Raw genomic sequence first — 22,014 nt, 5'->3', positions numbered from 1 at the left:
AGAAAGCAAAAGACAAGCAGCAGCAAACTGTGGCAGAGGCTGCAAACTTGTAAACCGCTAAAAAAATTTACTCTTTTTTCAAATACATTCTAGGCACAGTGGGACGTAAGGCATTTCATACATTCCTGCTGCAAGTGGTCTAAAGTAAAAAATACCAGGTAAGTGGCAACCTAAGCAAAGAATACAAATGTCCTGGAGAAGCACTTGAAAACAAACAGAACAAAAAATAGTTGTAAAGTACTTCCAGTAGCTGAGAAAAAAAAAACAGCAAGAGAGGAAGGGTCACCTGCATACCTATCAAATTAGATTGTGAACATTTAAGAGGTTAATTTTGACATACTTAAGATCAGCAACTCTCCAGCCACTGATCTTTGCATGTAACATATTATATTAGTTCATTATATGATCTGAGATTTATTATTCAAAAGGAAAGAAAAATATACCAATGGAGAATCCCCTCCTATTGATAATTAATCACATGATAATTAATTCTGTCAGCAGTTGAGTCATTTGGCAGGAAAAAAAAAAACCTACAAAGAGTAGGAATTCTCTCGTTCTCTGCATCCTTGATGTAATTTACAACAGCCTTTTTCAAGTAGAAGATCCATGTTTGAAGTTTATCAGTACTACAGCAATTCCCAGCATATTACAAATAGGCAGACAGAAGGAGGCTGCTACTGTTCTCACTGAAGGTACAAAAACCATCCCAAGTACATTTGGACTTTGTGAATAACACCAGTAGTGACAGTTATTGGAAACCTTTTCTAAAGCTGGATTTGGGTAAAACTTTGTTTTTAATCAAAACTAATCAAAAATAATCAAAATCAAATTTAATCCAAATTAAGAAGTCAACAGCTCAACCGCTACAGAGGCAGGTGCTCACTGTTCCTCTCATGTTTATGTGTTTATGAAAGGGTAAAATATTAAATCCTGATCTTTTCCATGAATATATGAATCACTGTCTTCTTTAAAATGTTCATCTTTTGATCAGCAAGTACCTGATACAGAATTCCAAATACCATGCTACTTATGTAAGGAGCAAATGTATTCAAGTACATTTACAGTTTTCTTTTTGGAAATGCTCTGAGGCAGTGGTATTGCGATACAACTCCAGGACTTTTATCCGTTTACAAATATCTCAATTCCAACAGCGTGCTTCTACTTGACTTTAAATCACACTGAGAAGAACATTGAAATTGCTATGTCAGATAAGAGCACTGGATTTCTTCCAGCTCTCTGTCTCGGAGCAGCATGCCCTGGGTATTTTAAAGGAAACTGCAAAGATCTTTCTTATTCAGTAACGTGGCCATACAGTACCTAAGTTTTTACTTTTCCTACAACCCGTTAGCTATTTTCTGTTAGTTTTACATTGAAATGTGAGATTTTTATGTCTCTTAGCTTTTGCTAAACATCCCATGTATTTAGAACTCCATATGCACTTCAACAGCACCAGGGCACATCACTTAGAAGTCTCCCAGGAACTGCACCGTGGGTTCAATTATCACAGTGTGAACTAAACTGTACAGCTGAGATGAGACATACTGATGATGCAAAGGGAAAAAAAAAGGTATCTTTGGCTTTCTCTGAGAAGTTCCCCTTTCCTACTTCTCTTATGAATTTCAAACTAAATAACATTGTAGCACCACTCTATTTACAGCTGCTTAGTATAGAGTTATCTTAAGATTTCAGTTCTTTATAGTCCTGCATTGACATAATAAACCACATTCATTTCCTAGAAGTTTATAGACTTACACAGGAAGAAACACTGGAAACTGCTCAACCCAGAGCAGCAGAAATGGCCCCAGGAAGCATTTCTGTTGTGTTAATTATATTGGCACGTCTATTGCTGCTCTGGATTTCAACCTGGTCAATCTGTCTAAACCACAAACAAATGGTGACACAAATACATGCTGGAAGATCAAAGCAAGCAGCCACTCCATGCCCCATGACAGACAGAAGATCTTCCTGTCATGCACCTGTGACAGAAGAGGCTCCCTGTAAGAGCACAGGGATGGAGGTGCTCTGCTTTCTGTCTGCCTGGAGGCAAAATGGTTTTAAAACCGAGTCTGTGCTTGTGAGCGTTTCTGTTTTCTCCCAGTTCCTGTTACCATTCAGGAACATAAAGTGAAGCTCTTGACTCACTCAGGCTCAGCTCTCCTGTGTCTCCACCACATGGACTGGCCCCAGTCTCTACCTGGTTATCAACTGCAGCATTTCTTGCTTTCTAACCACTGCTGTAGGTATCTAAGCTGCAAGAGGAAAAGGTGCTTTTAAGCCTCTTACCTACTTAGGAGATACAGAATGCTGGATAGAAGGATTTACAAAACACAAAAATACAACATGCCTATCCTAAAATTCTTGCAAAAAAGAGAAGAGAGTGAAAACTCCAGTTCTTCTCTTCATGTCAGCTTCCTCTCCTCTACCCTTCAGCACTGTGTCCATCAGCAATTAACAGTTTGCAGATATTTACTATTTTACACCAGTTTTCAGTTGGTTTGTCATTTGCTTGCTGTCCTGTCCATCGGGTGAAGGACACTGAGCTTTAATAAACAGTAGAATACATTGTCATAGAATCCAAAATAAATATGCAGGAAGTCTAATGTTTTATTTATTAATTAATTATATGCGAGTCTGTTGCACTTTTTAAAAATCACCCAGTTATGCTGAGGGTTTGGTCATATGGTTATTATTTTTATTTAATCACATTTAATTTAAGACAATTATCTTAGGTAGACAGGAGAAGATGAACTAACAAGTCATTTAAATCACATGTGGTTTCTTCAGAGCTCTGTCTACCAAACATCCCAATGTGAAAAGGCAAAGAAGGATGGGAAATGGAACAGTTAAAACATAGCTGCATGTCTTATTTTCTTTAAAATCATAAAGTTCTAGTTCACCATTACTGGCATGGATGAGTGACCCCTGCCTAAGCAGCATCTGATGACAGGTTGGTTAACTAAGACTGTCAGCACAACTGAATGTTCTGAGCCTTCTCAGGAACAGCAGGCTACCAAAGCTAGAATACCTACAAGCTGCCACAGCTTGCATCACTGAAAAAGACTAGACTGAATTACTAAAAGCTAAAAAATCTGACACTTCTGATGCAAAAGAGAACAAACTTATTTTTGCAGGAAAATGGCATTAGACTGAAGCCAGGGAAGGAAGTGACTAAGCATGCAACTGCAGCCACTTGGAATAAATCATTGCTATGCTAGTCACAGTGGGAATGAGTACAATTATATGCTTCTTAACTTTGTTCATAGTTTCCTCTGTGAGCTGCAAATCTGCTCAACTGTCATGTTTAGTTTTCTCTTCAAAACGTTACTAATGCTGTCTAGTAACACATCACTCTGTCTCAGGCTGGAAATCACAGCCTCAGAACGCTACCCTGAAGTCTAAGCAGGAGTCCTAACAGAGGAAAGCTGGAATGCTTTTTTCTCCGTGGAGTTTTTAATGCATAGGCAAGTGAAAGGAGAGACTTGGAATTATTTTAGAACATTTCAACATGTCAAAATCATTCTACTCTGACCTCCTGCATGCCTGTTTATGTTAAGAGCAGTAAGACTAGAAAGTACACCAATAAATGCCTTCTACTGATTCAGATCTGATCCTAAGAAATACTGTGACATACACCTTTAGTTTCAAGAAGCTAAAGACGTTGCAATTTTTATATTCAGGAAAATTAAAGGTAATATTCAGCAAATGTTGAAGTCATTTTCAAAATGGTACTTTTCTAACATTAGAAAGGTTCTGTAAGTGAACAGACATTGGCAAATATATTAACCACAGATATAAGTCCGCATTTTAAACGTAAGTCTGTGTTTCTGTATTTGTCAACTACACTATCCTCACATGGAATCCTGCTATTTGGCCACTCGAGCTTGAAAAAAACACATCAAAATAAATTATATCCGTAACAAGCAATAAAAATTACAGTAGATACAGAGTAACCTGGACTAGAATTCCAAAAAGGAACAGACAGCCTAACTGATGGAAAGGGTATACACTTGAATAGAGCTAGTGTCAGAGAAAAAGTCAAGCAAATCACCTATTATACTGATAAGCTTATAGAATAATTACATGCCACTATTCATCTCTCAAAATTGAGACCCCAAAAATTTAGAGTGTCACAGCTAAGTCAAGACAGATAGGGCTGGCAACACCATCAGCCCTTTCATTTGCGTTTCTTACCAGCCTTAACTTCACACATTTGCATCTTCAGTTCTTATTCTCATACAATTCTGAACTCCACTCATTTTCTTCTACAGATCTTACACAACACTGTCTCTTTTTCTCACAAGCCTCTCTGTTAATGCTGACTCCATTCTCTTATTAGCAGCTTACACTGATTCCTTTAGCTATGAAAAGTTTCTAAGGCTCTGGTTCCTTCTATCTTTCTGCATGGCTGGCTACCCCAAGCTCTCCCTGTCCTGGCCACCTAGCCCTGGACTGTCCCTCATATAACATATTCTTACCTTATCTGTCCCTTACAGGGCCATGTGTCCCTTAGCTCCTCTCAGGACAGCTAGCAACTGTCTGCTCTGTGTACAAGTGCAAATACCTCCATATAAGGTGGAAAGCTGGCCTACTCCTTTATATCCTGTAGACTGATTGGCCAGGCATAGATGTTTCAACTTCTTGGTATCAGTACAGCTGCAAGTTATTGGGGCAGATACCCTCCTGCACTACCCTAGCTCTCCACAAATAAAAGCTCAAGTTTGGAACACAAATTACAGTGGCTTCTGATATGATGTGGATGTTGTGGTTTTCCTATAATGAAAGTTCTTGCCAGCTGCCTTCCTTCAGCAGTCAAGGAGCCACTGCTGCCAACAGATATTCCAGGGCTGACCTGACAGAATAATTAATTCAACAGCCTCAGCACATAGCAAGATATCAAGGCAGCTTCATCAGGAGTCCCACAGGAGTTAAATGCATGGCAGGACACAGGTCTGAAACTCCCAAGAAATGTGTGGACATGCATCATCTGTGTGTGCTCCAGCTGTGCAAATGTCAAACACTAATCCCTCAGAGATGTACAAAAAGGGTAGGAGTATAAAAGGTGTGAGGGCAGAGGGAACAGCTGAGGAGGCAAGGCCAGCCCTGAGGGTAAATTTTAACTACAGTAATTTCACGACCATAAGGCGCACCAGACTATAAGGCGTACCTCCAGGAGCCAGCAAATTTCACAACTTTGTACATTATATAAGGTGCACCAGACTATAGGGCGCACTTTTTTTTTGCAGCGAGGATCTGCCCCCAGCTCCCCCTGTGCGGTTGCTGGCCGAGGCCCCGCCTCAACCCGGCAGCCGTGGGGCCTTGGACCCGCCTGTACCCGGCAGGAGGGGCACGGTGGCCCTGCCAGCCTGCCTCCACTCAGCTGCCACACCCCCGCAGCCTCGCCTCCACCCGGCTGCCACGGAACTGCAGCCCCACGGGCCTGCCTGTACCCAGCTGCTGCTGCACCGTGGTGCTGCGGCCCCGCCTTCACCCGGCTGCCACGGCCATGCTGGCTCCCCCCACGGCTCATGGCTCACACTTCCGTGTTGGCCAATTTCCGAACTTTGTACATTATATAAGGCGCACCGGACTATAAGGCGCACTTCCGGCTTTGGGCCAAAATTTTAGTCAAAAGGGTGCGCCTTATAGTCATGAAATTACTGTACATATACTCATGGAACACTGAAAAGGTCTAAAGTTTAGTGAACAACAAAACTGTGCAAATGGCCGCATGGTTGGCACTACCACCACCCTGTCTTTAGTCAAACGTTTCTGTTCCTGTTCTTACCAACACGACAGCACGTGCTCCAAGCTTGCTCCTTTCCCTCTAGCCAGAACCAGACACCGTCAGCATTATTGGTCTTTCCCGGGGACCAGGCCACAGCTCTGCTTGGATTCAGTTACGCCTCTACACGGATGTCCCAGCCCTTGCAGAGCTCTCCATGAACAAAACTGTTCTATGAGACATCCATGTAAAGTTCATTTTCCTTGCCATCCATCACAGTCCACCCCTGATGCACATGCAGAACCGTCCTAGCAAGGCATAAGTAAACACCCCAGGAGACTGTGGTGGCTTTGGGATTTTCAGTGAATCTTCTCCCATTTGCTATGCCATGAGGAGAGGAGGTTGACGCTGGGGGGATGAATAGTGGGCAATTTTGATACAAATGAACTGGCCAATGGTTCTAGCATTCCACTGAAATCTTCCAGGGAGGGGAAAAGGGGCGTTGGGCACTCGCTTAGCTGAGGGGGAACACACTGGCGGTTCAGGCGGTGTCTGCTGCTGGCCTTGTCCTGCTGAGGGCTCAGTGCTGCTGCGGAGCTCTCCTTGCTGCCCGTGTGTCCGCTGCTGTCTGACTGGGGCTTTTTGCACCCGCCAGCGCCGGGAGACCCTCAACCTCTCCTGTATGTGGGTGTTTTGGGGAAAATGGGCCCACACCTCCTCCCTGTCTCTGGAGACAATAACGCCGGCGGCTGCCATCGCCAGGGTATTCACACCGCACACACGAGCGCCTGGGGAAAGGGAACCCCAGGCGTCCTCTCTCTTCCCAGGACCCGCACTGGCTGCCCCCGAGACCATGAGGGAGGCACCGCCACCCCTGTCCCCCCAAGGCCACGAGGGAGGCACCGCTGCTCGTGTCCCCCCAGAGGCCGTAAGGGAAGCACCACCACCTCTGTCCCCCCCGAGGCCGTGAGGGAGGCACTGCTGCCCGTGTCCCCCCACGGCCATGAGGGAGGCACTGCTGTCCCTGTCCCATCCCCTCGAGGCCATGAGGGAAGCACTGCCACCTCTGTCCCCCCAAGGCCGTGAGGGAGGCACTGCTGTCCCATCCCCTCGAGGCCGTGAGGGAGGCACCGCTGCCCGTGTCCCCCCGAGGCCATGAGGGAAGCACTGCGCCAACAGCGCCCCCAGCCAGCTGGGCTGCAGGGCGGGAAAAGGCTGTGACTGGGGTTCTTCTGTTTTATTTTTTTATCGGTTTTATTGTTGTGACATATATGTGTGTGTATATATAGTCTAGTAAAGAACTGTTATTCCTTTTTGCCATACTTTTGCCTGGAAACACTATAATTTTCAAAGAGGGGGTCATCTTTCTGTTCCAGGAAGGTATCCACCTTCCTTTGCCAGATATTTGTCTTTTAAGCCAAGACAGAGACAAATCGTTTTTCCAGACAAGCCTACTTCATGGTGATACCTGAGGATCTCTCAGTACTCAGCCACACAAGCCCTGGTAGTGCTGTCTGGACAATCAGACAGTAGGCATTCTTCCAGCAATGGCATCCTGGCCTATGGAAGAGCAGGTTTTGCAATAAGGCTGGGTTTATTCTGACCTAATCTTTCTGCAACCTTCACAGAGACTGCAGGCCAGTCTCAACAGGGCCTTGCCTATTGCCCCTGCACATCTCCAGGGCACTTAGGCTGGGGATCATTCAGGCTCTGCAGGTTGAAGTGCTATGTGGAAGATGTAATTAATTTTTACTTCCATTCATCCTCAGCACCTTCTGCTGCTTCTGCTAATATTATACTACAACTTTTCAGGAAGATGCTGGAGGATAAGCCTGAATGCATCAACACTAAATCCACTGATACAGAAGTGGTCGTACCAGTTTCAGAGAGTAAGTAAAATGACAGCTTTGCATCTCATGTTGTGTCTCTGGAGAATGAGACTGAAGCACAGGTTGCTTGCCCTTGTCAGGAAAATGAATCCACAAACACCAGAGGTTTATGTCCAAAAAGGACACAGAGGAGTCCTGTAACTCTATTCAAATAAAGAGAGAGGCCATGGGACATTTCCCCTGAGGTCTCTCAAAATTTTGGAGGACACAGCCTCCTTTTATCCTCATTTTCCAGCCACATGTCCCTCTCTCCCCATTTGAGCTGAGGTACTTGAGAAGCACAGACTTCCCAAAAGTCTAATACCTGAGACCCCTTCCTGGTGTCCATCAGTGGAATTCCTATGGGATTTATGGCTCTTCACATTGTTTCTTTCATCTCTCAGTATCCAATTTCATTTATCAGCAGACCTAGAGTTTGTTTGTTAAGACAAATCTCTCTCATTTCATTTATCAAGCAGTGGAATCCTTCCCATTGTTTCTCTTACCTCTCAGTGCTAGTTCTATCTCCTAGCAGGCCCACAGCTTGTTTGTAAAGATAAGTCCCAAGGGCAGTACAGACCAACTCCTGGGATAAGATCCTCTCTATTCTCAATCCTCTTTCCCTGTTTATTCAGAACATTTTCTGTTGCCTCAATTTTCCTTGCCCGCATGTTTCTTGAACCTGGCTTTCTCACAGTTCCCTCTCTTCTGTCTGCCTTCAGCCAACGCTGCATCCTGAGTTTCCCTCTGTGTCCCACACTCTGATATTTACACTGGGAGTTACACGCCCCCAGATCTAATCTGATCCTCATGGAACAGCAGGTTCATTTAATCACTGGCTCAAAAATTGCAGACACATTTTATTAGACTTATCTCTCCTAACGATACAGTGATAGCACACTACAGAACCATTTAGAGCAAGCTACTACTGCTAACCCAGCTGACTCCTGGCCTCTTTATAGGGGAATAAAGTCAGGGGAACAACACACAGTGGCACTTCATAAACCCAAAAAGAACACAGTGCGGCACTTGATAACTACAGGTCCCCAAAGGGATGTGTGATTCACACATAAAGGCACTCCCAGACCCAAGAGCTCTGTCTGTGAGCAAGAAAACGCTGTATGCTGGTCTAGTCTCAATTCCAAAGTTTGTGCACTGTGAACACAATGCCTTGTGTCTAGAAAAGCTCAGACTGCATTCCTGAATGTACTTTTCATGGGAGTAACAGAAACCTGTTAATTTTTTTTTTTTTTCTTCTCTGTAACATCATCATTAATGCCCTTTAAAGAGTAAGCATGGAATATCCTGAGGAAGGCTAAGGTGAGCCATGTGACAGAAGAGGGGAAGGCTTCTGACTGATTTGCATGGAATCCCACTAGCACCCGGTTTCTGACATTCTGGGAAGTTTACACCCCTTCCTTGCCTCCTCACCCCTGTTCTACTGACGCCTGATAATTCTGTCACCTCCGCTTCTCAGCTGTACTTAGCAAACAGATGGACCTGGCTATTACAGGTGCCTTCTCATAATCCTAAAAATGCACGATTTGCTCATTCCCCTTTCCTCTGTGAAAAGTTTCAATTCCAAACCAGCTCTGTAGAGGAAAAGTTTTCACAGTGAATGCCACCTTTTGTTTCACCATTTACTATTTTGGCTGCAGTTCATACTAAGCTTTCCATAGGGAAGTTGCATCTAGGAACAGAGAACTCAGCCAGAATGAATGGAAAAAGAAAACACACTGTAATTTAACCAGGTAAGAAAACTCAAAGCCAAACATTAAATTAATGGAAGAAAATTAGTGCAAAATCAGATAGCAGTGAAATCAATCTAGAACAATATCCAGATAGAAAACCTACTGAAAGTTTAGAACCAGGAGAATAATCTGGACTGTCACTACCTTAGCACAGTGCCCAATTTCCAAACAACTCTGAATTTCTCTGTCATGTAGACAAAGAAAACTATGTCTTCATTACAGGCTCTGCCCGACACATCCCTTTTCATCTAGATGGATGTTAAAGCATATCTAGTAACACATTTGCCACTCTATTTCCTGATCTACACCATTTTCCCCTCAGAAAAATCCCAGGAAAAAAATTAGATTGATCATGGAGTCATAAAACTCAAAACATACAAGCATCTCAGGTTCTGTGGTATCTCACTTTATGTTTAAAGCTGAAACCCCAAAACACAGACTTTAACTTTGTGTTCAAGACTACACAAATAAATAAAATACTTTTCTTAAGAGTTTTTTTGTTTGTTTGTTTGTTTGTTTCAGAATTGGCTAAAAGCCAAGCCTTTGGTCACTTGCACCTTCTAGCTCCTGCTTCTGACTGGGAAGTGCTGTTCCAGGACTGGCTGCAGTGATACAGAGCTGAGCTCACAATGCCCTGTGCCTACAGCAACTGTCCTGCAGGATGAATGCACAGAACTCACACAGAGCACGAGCTAAATTCACACCAAGGCATCAGCAAACTCCTGGGTTTTGAGCACTCAGGTGTTATGGAAACTGCCCTTAGCTTAGCCATAAGAGAAGCACTTGGGCCTCCCAGTTCCATGAGTTGAATGGTGACCCAATGGGGGTGCACCAATAGACAAGGTGTAGCTTATACAAGGCAAAGGTGTCTTCTCATGTAAAACACAGCTTTATCTTAATTCTCTATTTGTCATAGTTCATATGGCCAGATTGGTCTGTAATTTTGTAAGAAATGTTTCATGCTGGGATTTGTTTCATACTGGGATCTTTATTTCCACAACTGGAGAAGAACTTTTTCTGCTATATAGAGATACAGAAATGAAATTCTAAAAACCTGTTTATCAGACTCTGGCACTTTTCCTGCTTGTGTAATTCAAAAAGGATTTCAGTAAAGAAAATTGAATTTGGCAATCCATTAACATAGATTTGATGTTCTCTCTGTTCATGTCTTGATGTCTCACCCCTTTCAGAAAAATGAAAATAACTCTTGGTAAAGAGTGGCTGCTCCCTCTTATTAGTCCAGTATATTGGCAATTATTAAAACCCTAGGAAAGCTGCTGAAGCTCTGCTGACTCATGGTGGCCAAGAAGTTACTTGTTAACTCCATAACCGAGGTAGAGGAGGAAGAGAAACAAAAAAAGGAAAAGCCAGAGAGCAGGCGAAGTTTGGGAAGAAGGCTGAGTGCCAGCTTGTACACTAAATTACACCAGTTCTTCAGGAGAAAGGATCCAGATGTTATTGGAAGTTTAACATGCTGTGTTTGAACCAGGTCAAGAGTCAGAGCTAATTTCAGGCCATTTAAGTTTAGGAACCTAAAAGATTAATTTCAATAAATAGTTTACCTCTCACAGACATTTACTGTCAATAGAGGAGGAGCAGCAGTTTCAAAAGACATATTGACTTGCCCAAGGTCTGAAATGTCTTCTTCCTGTTCCGTCAAGAACAGAGATACCCCAAGGCAGTGATGGGAAGCCTGTACCAGGACACCTGGCTGGCATGTGGCACTGCTGTCAGCAGAACAGCTCAGGGCCCAGTGCACTCTGCTGTTTGTCGTTGGCTCCTCGACCCTACAGACCAGACTGCAGAGCCCCAAACCAGCTGTAGCAGAGCACAGGAGATGGTGATGCTGACAGAGATTAATGGAACAATTAACCCTCTCCCTCTCCACCCATCTATCCCAAAGAGAGGAATTCTCACAGGATGTGCCATGACGCAGGAATACACTTCTGCCATGAAAGCTGTCCCTAGCTGTTAGCCAGGAATGACTGTGCTCCTCATTGGGGGACTCTGGTTTGGTGCATTAATGCTAGTGGGTTACTGTAAACTGAGGTCATTCACAGCCTAAGTACTAGCAAAGGTGGCATTTTAATGCCTGAGGAATTCTAGGTTTCACCTCATGTGATGTTATTCTGCTCTCAGAGAAGTGAACAATCAGAGAAAAGCCAGAGCACTTATTCCAAGGGTAATGATTCTCCCCTAGAAAGGCAAAGCAGTTCTCAGCAATGTCTGGCTGCATGTGAGAACTGCACACCACACTCCTCTTCTAAGGAGCAGTACACTTCTCTTCAGCCTCCTGCCCATTCTTGCACGACAAAGAGCCAGGATTTCCCACTTGCCCACCATCATGTGTGATCACACACATGTGATCACATGTGTGATGAAATCACATATTTCTCGGTGATGGAAGACTGCCAGTGGGGTATGTTTGCTGTAACACCATCTTACCCTTGCTCTGCCCAGATGAGAGGATGTGTTCTTTCCCTACAGCATGCAGTGAAAAGGCAAAACGAAGAAAAGACAAGGGGGCTCTCTGGGTGATATATGAGGACTGTAGAGCATCACACATATAGAAAGCTCAGCATTATTGTACCTTCACATAAAATCCTGTCCATGTCCTTACTGACAGTAAAAACAATTCACCTCATTAAGGTACTACACCAAGCTGCTCGGTCGCTGTGTTGTAAAGGTTCTGGGAGCCTGGGGTTGAAGTGTTGCTGTTGTGAAACAAAGTGACAGCAAGTTGGGAAATAAATGATCACAGTACTCTCTTCTAACCTCCTGGTACGGAGCCTTTTAACAGAGAAGAAGAAAGCAAAAAGGCAATATGTCATCCCCAAAAACATTTTTCATGTTGTAAAAAATAGTGTCCACGCTAAAGCACTTGATAAGAGACATACTGGGGGGGCTGATACTTCACTGAAAAATAGTGAGTGACTGCAAAGAAGTTATGTGAACACGTCTAATGAAGTAAGAAAAAAAAAAATCCTTCGGACCAAAAATTTCCATCTATCTCCTACAAATGTCACGTCAGCCCTTGAGACGAAAGTCTCAGCAGCTGCTGCTGAGCTCTTAAACCCAGGGACGCAGGGTAGCTCTCGCAATCACACAGGGAGGTTCGGGGCAGTCCGACACCCCTCAGCAGCGCACACGGAGCTGCCCCTGCGCAGCGGGCAGCGGCGAGCAGCGCTCGCTCTCCCGGGAGAGCTCGCTCATTAGCAAGGGGAGGCAGGCACTGCACATGCCCGCGGTGCTGCTGCCGCTGGGGGCAGCTTTACATAAGGCTGCGCCCGGCGCCAGCCCGCCACAGCCGGCCGGAGCTCTCGGCATGCGAGCGCGGCAGCGCCGGAGCCGCGTCCCGGGTCGGGCTCCCCGCACCTGCCGCGCTTCCTGCACCTGCACCTGCCGGGCTCCCGGCACCTGCACCTGCTCCTGCCCGGATCCCCTCACCTGCCCGGATCCCCCGCTCCTGGCCGGATCCCCCGCACCTGCCGGCAGCGAGCCGCGGGCCCATAGGGCACGGCGCTGGCAGCCCCTGGGGCTGAGCTGCGGCCAGCATCGACCGACATGCCCTGCTACAAAGCAACGTTTTAAAAGCCAGGTTCCTAACTAGAAAGATGCAAAAGCGTGATATCCATGAAGATCCCATTACCTAGGAAGAATTTGACATTTTGCTGCGAATGCTGTGTTGGAATTGATTTATTCTTGGAGTATTCTGCACGGCTGGCAAAGAATAATGTTCCAAAATCGGTCCATCTCCCAAGGGGTCCAATTTTTCTTCCTGGGTGTCAGCGAGTCCTGACTCACTACAGTGCAGCTGACAGGGGCTGCCATGCTTATGGCACACTAAGCAAAAAACAAAAGACCTAAGGACGACCTTAGAACAACACAAAGGATGGGTATGTTTTTCATGTTATCTTTTTAATTTATAGTTTATAGTTACTGCATAGCCTGTGCCTTAATTAATGTATAACTTGTGTTTGTTATTATAGTTAAATGGCTTAGGGATTACACCTTTTACCCAACTATTTTTCAGTACTTATATCAAGGTATTCTTAAAAGGAGAAAAAAAAAAAAAGCTGAGTTAAAAATGAAAAGTAGTCAAGTGAAGCTAGGGCTTTATAAATGATTGATAAATACAAGCTTTTAGCATGATTGAAAGAAATGACTGATGTGTGGGGGGATAACTTTTCTAAGTTGTTTTTATTTCCAGGTTTCAATGTAATTAGGCTACTGAGCGGATCAGCTGTAGCTCTGGTAATAGCCCCTACTGTATTACTGACAATGCTTTCTTCTGCTGAACGAGGATGCCCTAAGGGCTGTAGGTGTGAAGGCAAAATGGTATATTGTGAATCTCAGAAATTGCAGGAGATTCCCTCAAGTATATCTGCTGGTTGTTTAGGTTTGTCCCTTCGATATAACAGCCTCCAAAAACTAAAATACAATCAATTTAAAGGTCTTAATCAACTCACCTGGCTCTATTTAGACCATAACCACATCAACAATATTGACGAAAATGCTTTCAGTGGAATACGCAGACTAAAAGAGTTGATCTTGAGTTCCAACAGAATCTCCTATTTTCTTAATAATACCTTCAGACCTGTGACAAATCTCCGGAATTTGGATCTGTCATACAATCAGCTGCAGTCTCTGGGATCTGAACAGTTCAGGGGCTTAAGGAAGCTGCTGAGTTTACATTTGCGGTCCAATTCCCTGAGAACCATCCCTGTTCGAATATTTCAAGACTGTAGGAACCTTGAACTGTTGGACCTGGGTTACAATCGCATCCGAAGTTTAGCGAGGAATGTCTTTGCAGGTATGATCAGACTGAAAGAGCTTCATCTGGAGCACAATCAATTTTCTAAGCTCAACCTGGCACTTTTTCCAAGGCTAGTCAGCCTTCAAAACCTTTATTTACAGTGGAATAAAATCAGTGTGATAGGACAAACTATGTCTTGGACCTGGAGCTCATTACAAAGACTTGATTTATCTGGCAATGAAATAGAAGCTTTCAGTGGACCTAGTGTTTTTCAGTGTGTGCCCAATTTACAGCGCCTCAACCTGGATTCAAACAAACTCACATTTATTGGTCAAGAGATTTTGGATTCTTGGATATCTCTCAATGACATCAGCCTTGCTGGGAATATATGGGAATGCAGCAGGAACATTTGTTCTCTGGTAAACTGGCTTAAAAGTTTCAAAGGGCTGAGGGAAAATACAATTATTTGTGCCAGCCCCAAAGAGCTGCAAGGGGTGAATGTTATTGATGCAGTGAAAAATTACAGCATCTGTGGCAAGAGTACCACAGAAAGGTTTGAACTAGCACGAGCTCTCCCAAAGCCAACGTTTAAACCAAAACTCACCAGGCCTAAGCACGACAGCAAACCCCCTCTGCCCCCAACTATGGGAGCCACAGAGTCGAGCTCTGAGCCCGAGCACGACACAGAACACATCTCCTTCCATAAAATCATAGCAGGCAGCGTGGCTCTTTTCCTGTCGGTGCTGGTGATCCTGCTGGTGATCTATGTGTCATGGAAGCGTTACCCTGCCAGCATGAAGCAGCTGCAGCAGCGCTCTCTCATGCGGAGGCAAAGGAAAAAGAAAAGACAGTCGCTGAAGCAAATGACTCCAAGCACACAGGAATTTTATGTAGATTACAAACCTACCAACACCGAGACCAGTGAGATGCTGCTGAATGGAACAGGACCCTGCACGTATAACAAATCAGGCTCCAGGGAATGCGAGGTATGAACCATTGTGATAAAAGAGCTTTTAAAAGCTGGGAAATAGTGGTGCTTTATTGAACTCTAGGGACTATAAAGGGGACGTTTTTCTCACTTTTCTGGCACAGCTCTTCCATGTCCCTTTTTTGTGCATTCATAATACTGGTCATTTTACTCTCATACATAATCAACTCATTGAAATTTAAATACCGCAATCAATGTGAAGCCTGAGCTCTGGTTTAATACAATACCTATTGTACAAACCCTCTCTGGATTTCATTAAAATCTCTCTTGTTTTTAAATAGAAAACTTCTTTCATAAGTAATCCACTGCACCTGCACCAACTGTGCCTCTGGTTAGGGAGAAAAATGACAAAAATGGGGGGAAAAAAATCAAATTCAGTGTGTCCCCCTCTACCTCCCCAACCCCAGTCTTTGCTCTAAAACTTGCTTTTTGAGCCCAGAAGGAAGTTAAGACCCAGGTACTGTAGCATCATATGAATTGTGAGTTTCTGAGGATAGAGATGGTGCAGGAGCAGCTCTGAAAAAATGCCTGGTTGCTGCCCAACACAAGAGAGACTAAAAAGCACCCTTAGGTATCACTCTGGTGGCAAAGCAGAGGGAAACCTAGGCTTAATAAAAAATGAAAAATAAAAAGGTACAGTGGATTTACTGTACTGCATTATAACACTGTTTCTAGGGCTGATAGCTAGCAATTGAAACCTGTTTATGTGACTTCATACAAAAGGTGCCAGTGTTTATCCCTACATCCAGTTGCCTTTCAGAAAGTAGTCAAAAGGCATTCATTAGACGAGGAGCAGAAATTCCTTATTGATGCAATTAGAGGAACTCAAATGTGCAGCAGCAAAAGCAAGACCACTTCCTGCACACATTTGTTTCAGCTCTCATTAGGAATTCTCTTTTCAAGACTGTCAAAGGCATTAATGTAGCTGAGGAAACCATTAAAATCCATCATTTTCTTCTATTTGTGTTTATTTGCTGGGCTAGGCTTGCTAAGGTTGTGGGTTATGTTTTCTACAGTGTCCCTCTAATAACTAAATAAAGCTTCATCACTTAAAATGCCAGACACTGCATTTTAAACATACTACAGCTGCAAAGAGCTTTCAGAGAAAACTGGTTACTCACTGATGTGAGAGGAGTACACCCAAAAATCCTTTTACATAAATCAGTGACAAATCATTTTCCTGTCTTACCAAAGCCCTAATGACATTATTCATAGATGCTCAGTTTTAGTGTCTAGTCATACAAAAAACAGATTTGCAACCCAGCTATTCCCTGCCTTCCTTCTGCCAAAATCCTGTATTTTACTGGCTGCAGAAGAATATAATACTCCCCGCCCCCACCCCCCCACCCCATATTTGCAGATAAATCATACCTCCTCTGTTGATTATCAGGAAGGGAGGGTATGAAACAATACAGCAGCACCTTTATAGAAAGTCAGTAATTTAATTATCTCTATTTTGCAACTTGCTTTGGCTTTGTAAACTGCGCATCTTCAATCACTTGGGAGGGAGTATTTCTACAAGGCAGTTTCACTGCAGCAGATTAGAAAAAGCAAAACCTTAACAGAAGGTTCTCCTGAATTGTTACTGGAAAAAACCCAATCACAGCTAATCACCTTGAAACATGATCACTACAATGAAAACAAAGCTAGAAACATCTCTTAAAAGAACTAATAGACTGGAAGGGGTTTGAGCTGGGGCTTTTTTCATGGCATGAAATCATTCTCGTTTTCAAGGACTGTAGGGAGGAAATAACTGAGGGTGGAAGCCTGAGACTGTACTGAGCCCTGCAAGAGAGACCCCATTTCTCTGAGTACAAGCCACACTATTAACAGTGCAAGTGCTTGAGACACTTCAGCAGCACAGCAGAGCTGTGCCTGAGCTGTAGCTTGGAAGTTGCTATTAAAAAGTCAATACACATTTAATTATCTTAGTTACTATAGGATTCTGTTTTCTACCAGCACTTCTTGGTATCTCTGTACTGAAACATTAGAGTTTGCTATAAACTGCATGCTAAGAACCCTGCCTGTACCTCAGAGGCTTTCATCTCTGCAGTGGTGACTAACATTAGGCACAGCCAAAACACAAGAGATTTGCCCCAAGACGTAAGGATGTTCATATAGACAGACAGACAGAGACACACACACACACATGTGTGTAAAAATATAAATACATATGAAAATAGAATTAAGTTTTTATATTTAGTTTTAGGAGTGCTAACTGCCATCAGAAAATTATTTCATACTATTACTTTAGAATTTTTGTTATTCAAAAATATTCAATACATCCTGTAAACTTTTTAATGGACTGTGATTGTGAGAGTTGTATATAATTGGGTTGGACTTTATATGCTTTCTTTTGTGTTTCTTTAATGCCTGGTTCTAAACATAACTAGTCAGAAAGGACCAATCCACAACCTCCTTCAGAAAGTGATACCTGTAGAATCATCAGTAGCTCCCTTTGAAAAATACTCCATTATGGGCATGAAAAAGAAAATAAGGCCAGTCTGCCATGAATCATGGGTGGATAACAAAAATATAGTAAAAATACAGCATCTGTATTCATGCACAGACATGCTTAGATGATCTAACTCCTTCACTGCCTGAAAACTCCAGCTGCAGGTGTTCCCAAACCCACGGGGGGCAACGTTTAATTGCTGCCATTATCACTGATAGTGCAGCCACTGTCTGCACAAAAAATACCCTGGTGTGACTTTCTGAACCTTCTTGCACAGCCCAAGGACTGTCAGCCAAGGGTTTAAATGCCACTCTAGTGCCTATGGCTTAGCAAATATTTTAAACCAGCTCCAAAGCACCTTAAAACACTGGCAAAACCCACATGAGCTCAGCTACACTGAGCCTCACCACTGTCAAAAGAAACACTGCAGAAGTGACTTGGTTTGGGTGGCAAGGCCCCCAGAGTCACAGCTTCTGATAATGACTTGGTCTTAGCTGAGCCACTTTCAGGCCCTGTGAAAGGCTGCCCCTCTCCTGAATACAAATGAAGTGCTGAAGCCCCAAAGGTTCCACCAAAGAAATTGCTCTTTGCTTCTCTCCAGTATCTAAAATCTTGATCCCACTTTGTCTTGGTTTTTGGATAGTCTGGTGCCGTCTCTCACAAAACTGTTAAAACCTGGCTGAGGTGATTCCAATCAATCCTCAGAGGATGTCAGAGTAAGAGCCACAGTAGCTATGATGCCTCTCTCAAACCTGTGAGCCTTCACACAAGCAGTTTAGGCACAAAGTTGAAGAACGAAATGTGACCGAGTGCCTCCAATGACCTGGCTCCTGCTTAGTGGAGCTGACACCACCTACACATTCCAATTTTAGGAGAGCAGCAATGGGTTTTGAAGATGCTTGTAATTTTTTTTTCTCTGCACATTTTTGGGATTTTTAGTAATTTACCATTCCTTTTCCTGAGACATGTATGGTGTTCTGGGGCTACCACTGAAGACAAGCGCTTTTCAAGGTGCAGACAAAGTGCACGATTCTTCCATGCCCATTGCCATTTTCATTGGGTTTGCTGCTGCATGTATTTAGATAATGTTGAGACAAATGTTAAATGGAATCACCAGACTTATTCATTTTATTGTAGCACCCCAAAAATGTTCAGGGCAGTCTGTGAGACACAGAGAGACCATGGCAAACAGACATGAGAGATTTGGGGTAATCTGCTGCATCGCAGAGCAGTTGAGTACTGGGAGTGCAATCCAGTCTCCTCACCAGTGCATTGCTTGGCCTCAGCCACCCAGCTCTTGGAATATTCAAGAGCTATTTTGGAGTAATGCACCACACAGCATGCACATCTTTGGGAAAAGAAAATAACTGATGTACTAAGCAAATTTGAGGAGACTGGTAATGTTCATTTGCTGTGTTGAGATCACCTCCAGCAACTGCAGAGTAAGAGAATAATAATGAGAACAAGTGGCTTGAGTATAATGACTGCAAGCTTCTCTGCTGGCTGGTTTTCATGACTCACTATCTGCACTTCCACAGTCATCACAGCTGAAGCTTTGGCAATGCTCTCTTTTCTTATTGCTATGAAATGGTGAACCTTGATATAAAATTCAATTGCAAAATGAACATAAATGTACAATATTCCTGCAAATACAATTAGAAATTTTCAGTCTGCTGCAAGCAAATGGTCTTTGCTGTCAGCCCTCAACACTAGATAAATATTCCATGGATGAATTTCTGTGGAACAATAGTGACATCCAGTGGGTAGGGAGCTTAATCACAGGTATCTCCTGCATAAATCAATTCACACAGAGACATGTTTGCTTTTCCCCTTTGCATCCTTCTGCATCACACGGAAGAAGCATCAAACCCTTGCAGCACAGTGAGTGCTCAGCTGGATCTATGTACAAGAGCCATAGCCTGCATGTAGTGAATACATGGAGAAAATAAGAGTAGATGAAAGCTGACAGGAAATGGTCTACCCTGTGTGTAAGTCACTATTGCCAGCACAAAGCAAGGAGTATAAAAGGTAGCAAGGGCAGGAGCTTGAACAGGTTTGTGGCCACTGGTTTAGAACTTACTATTTATAAAACATCACTTTACTGGACTAGGAAATAACCTCAGGCCACAAACAATTCATTCAACTTCCTAACCACAGAAGACTAAAAAAAATAATTTTTACAGTTCAATTTTATAATAGTGAAAGATATTATTAAACATTAAAAGAAGGGCAACTCAATACCTGTGAACAAGTCAAAGTAAGAACTTCCTCTCAAAAACACACACAGTGTCCAAAGAGGCAAGGAGCAAACAATGCAAGATCAAATTCACAAACCATAGCAAAGTCATCCAGTGGCAAACATGACATGAATCTGCAGCATATGTGCTTGGGCAAAACCTCTGGAATGTTTTGCTGTCACTGCACTAGGTCTCAGTAACTCTGTCCCAATGTTACTGCTATGATCCTAAACCACAGTGAAGGAGACAAGACAATGAAGTCAGGATTACAGCTCTGTTGATAAGATTCAGATTTCACTGCCCCTAAGGAGGTGCACAGGAACTCATTTCACTCCACACTGGAGGAAATGCAGTTGTAGTTCTAATTTTCATGTCTTCAGGTGCATTGGGGGGTCATCTATCAGACCCGGTGCTTTGCTTTCCATTCCTAGTGAGGCTTTTGAGAGTGGGCATCATCCCAGTGGGACAGAATGTGCTGTGATTCTCAGGGTTACAGCCAAACCCTCCTCTGGCATCAGCACAACAGAACACAACAGGGCATACAAGCAGTGAAATGGGACTGAGCTCAACAGCTATGAACACATCACCAAGGAGGTGATAACGTAATAAAAAGGATTTTAACTAAGACCCTCTGGGACAATTAGCTGTGAGCTCATGGCCAATGCTTTACCTTGCAGAGAACCTGCAAATCTCATTTGGAACAAGCACAAACATCATAAAAGCAAGAATGAAGAAAGATTTGCAAGTATGCAGCATCTTTTTATTCAACCAATCCATCATAGAAATCACATCTCCCTGTGAGTTCTGTGTTGCTCATGCTGTTACACTATAATGACCACAGCATTAGCATTCCAATATAAGAATAAGCATTGTTTACTGAGTAGAGATAAAAGGCTAGTTAATTCCTATTTATTAACTTCTTCCTAAAGAGCTAAATGACCTACTGATGTTATTACAGGAAATATTAGATATTCATGTGGAAAATCACAAGATTCTTCTTTACTGAAATCAATCAAACTCATTAACAAAGCAAAATATTTAATTCTTTAGTTACTGTTTGTTACTGTTTCCCACAAACTCTTTTGTTTGCCAAAAAAGCAACTGAATGACTGGAGGTGTCATCTTGAAAAAAGTCCTCCAAAAACCCTTCACATGTCATCTTAACCACTAAAGCCATTCCCTTCCTGTGCTCGTGACCAACACATTGCCCATGTGTCACAGTTTACACTCCTGCCTGAAGGATGAATTTCTGCTTTTCCAACACCAGCACTGAGACCATGTATGACTTTATAATTACACTTTTACATTGCTAACTTTCCCAGTGTTTTGTGACAGCCAGAGTCTACCAATACATCGCAAGGACACGTGACAAACTAAATATCTTAATTACTCACCTACTTCCGCGCCAAACCAGGACAGAATGCATTACAAGGTTTAGTGCTTCACTACACCACTGAGAGGAGATCCCCTGTTCAGTTCTGTGTGCAAATCCTTTTCCTCCCCAAACTTCCGAACACACTAACTAGTTAGGGCAGTCTCTCAACGACCCAAATTCCTTCATGCCAAAAGAAAACAAAACTGCAGTGATAGTGGCAGCAGCCTGCAGGAGCTGCCACCATGAACTTAGCCTTTATTATTTATTAGTTATTCTCACCTGAAATCCAGCAGTACCCCCTACACTTGCCAAGGGTTATGCTGGCACTCTACCCCATAGTGTGCTGTACTAACTGCAACAAAACACTGCATTTTCATGGGCACCTCTGCTCATGTCCATAATTACACTGAGAGATGGAAAAAGAAAACTCAAGGAAAGGACTGCATGTGACTTACAGCACTAGTAAAAAGTCAGGAAGGGACACTCAGCTCCTCCAGAGCTTAAAAAACTGGATTTAAAAGATACAAAATAATAGAGAGATAGCTAGCTAGCTAGCTAGCTAGATAGATAGATAGATAGATAAAAATGGAATGTCAAATAAATATTTCTGCATCTCTTGGAAGTATTTTAAACTTTTTTTTTTTTTTTTTAAGTTGCTACTGTCAGGCTCTGGGCATCTTTAGACACCAAACAAAAAACTTCTGTTTTCTTTGATACTTTACTAAATGAAAGGAATAAAATACCTTCCTATAATGTAGGACATTCTTTCCAAAGCTGTGGGACTGAGCTGGCATTGGAAAGAAATCTAAACATATTCCATCTTATTTTTGGTTTTTCTTATGTGATTATTTCTAACACTTGT

General features: G+C 43.1%; 2 protein-coding genes across 5 annotated transcripts in view; one reads left to right on the top strand and one right to left on the bottom strand.

Moving 5' to 3' along the window:
* CTNNA3 (catenin alpha 3) overlaps positions 1 to 22,014 on the bottom strand; it is a 413,367-nt gene that overhangs the window by 220,117 nt on the left and 171,236 nt on the right. The window lies entirely within an intron of this gene.
* LRRTM3 (leucine rich repeat transmembrane neuronal 3) overlaps positions 12,645 to 22,014 on the top strand; it is an 81,032-nt gene continuing 71,662 nt past the window's right edge. For 2 of the 3 annotated variants that reach the window (XM_033066157.1, XM_033066158.1), the window contains exons 1-2: positions 12,645 to 13,237; positions 13,552 to 15,083. In XM_033066157.1, the coding sequence (XP_032922048.1) occupies positions 13,234 to 13,237; positions 13,552 to 15,083 (1,536 nt within the window). In that variant the 5' untranslated portion in view covers positions 12,645 to 13,233. Of the gene's footprint in view, positions 13,238 to 13,287; positions 15,084 to 22,014 lie in introns of those variants that run through there. The other variant, XM_033066156.2, reaches the window with a different exon arrangement.

Source organism: Catharus ustulatus, chromosome 8 (genome assembly GCF_009819885.2).
Source record: "Catharus ustulatus isolate bCatUst1 chromosome 8, bCatUst1.pri.v2, whole genome shotgun sequence".
Lineage (NCBI taxonomy): Eukaryota > Metazoa > Chordata > Aves > Passeriformes > Turdidae > Catharus > Catharus ustulatus.
This window is presented reverse-complemented; position numbering and strand designations above follow the sequence as displayed.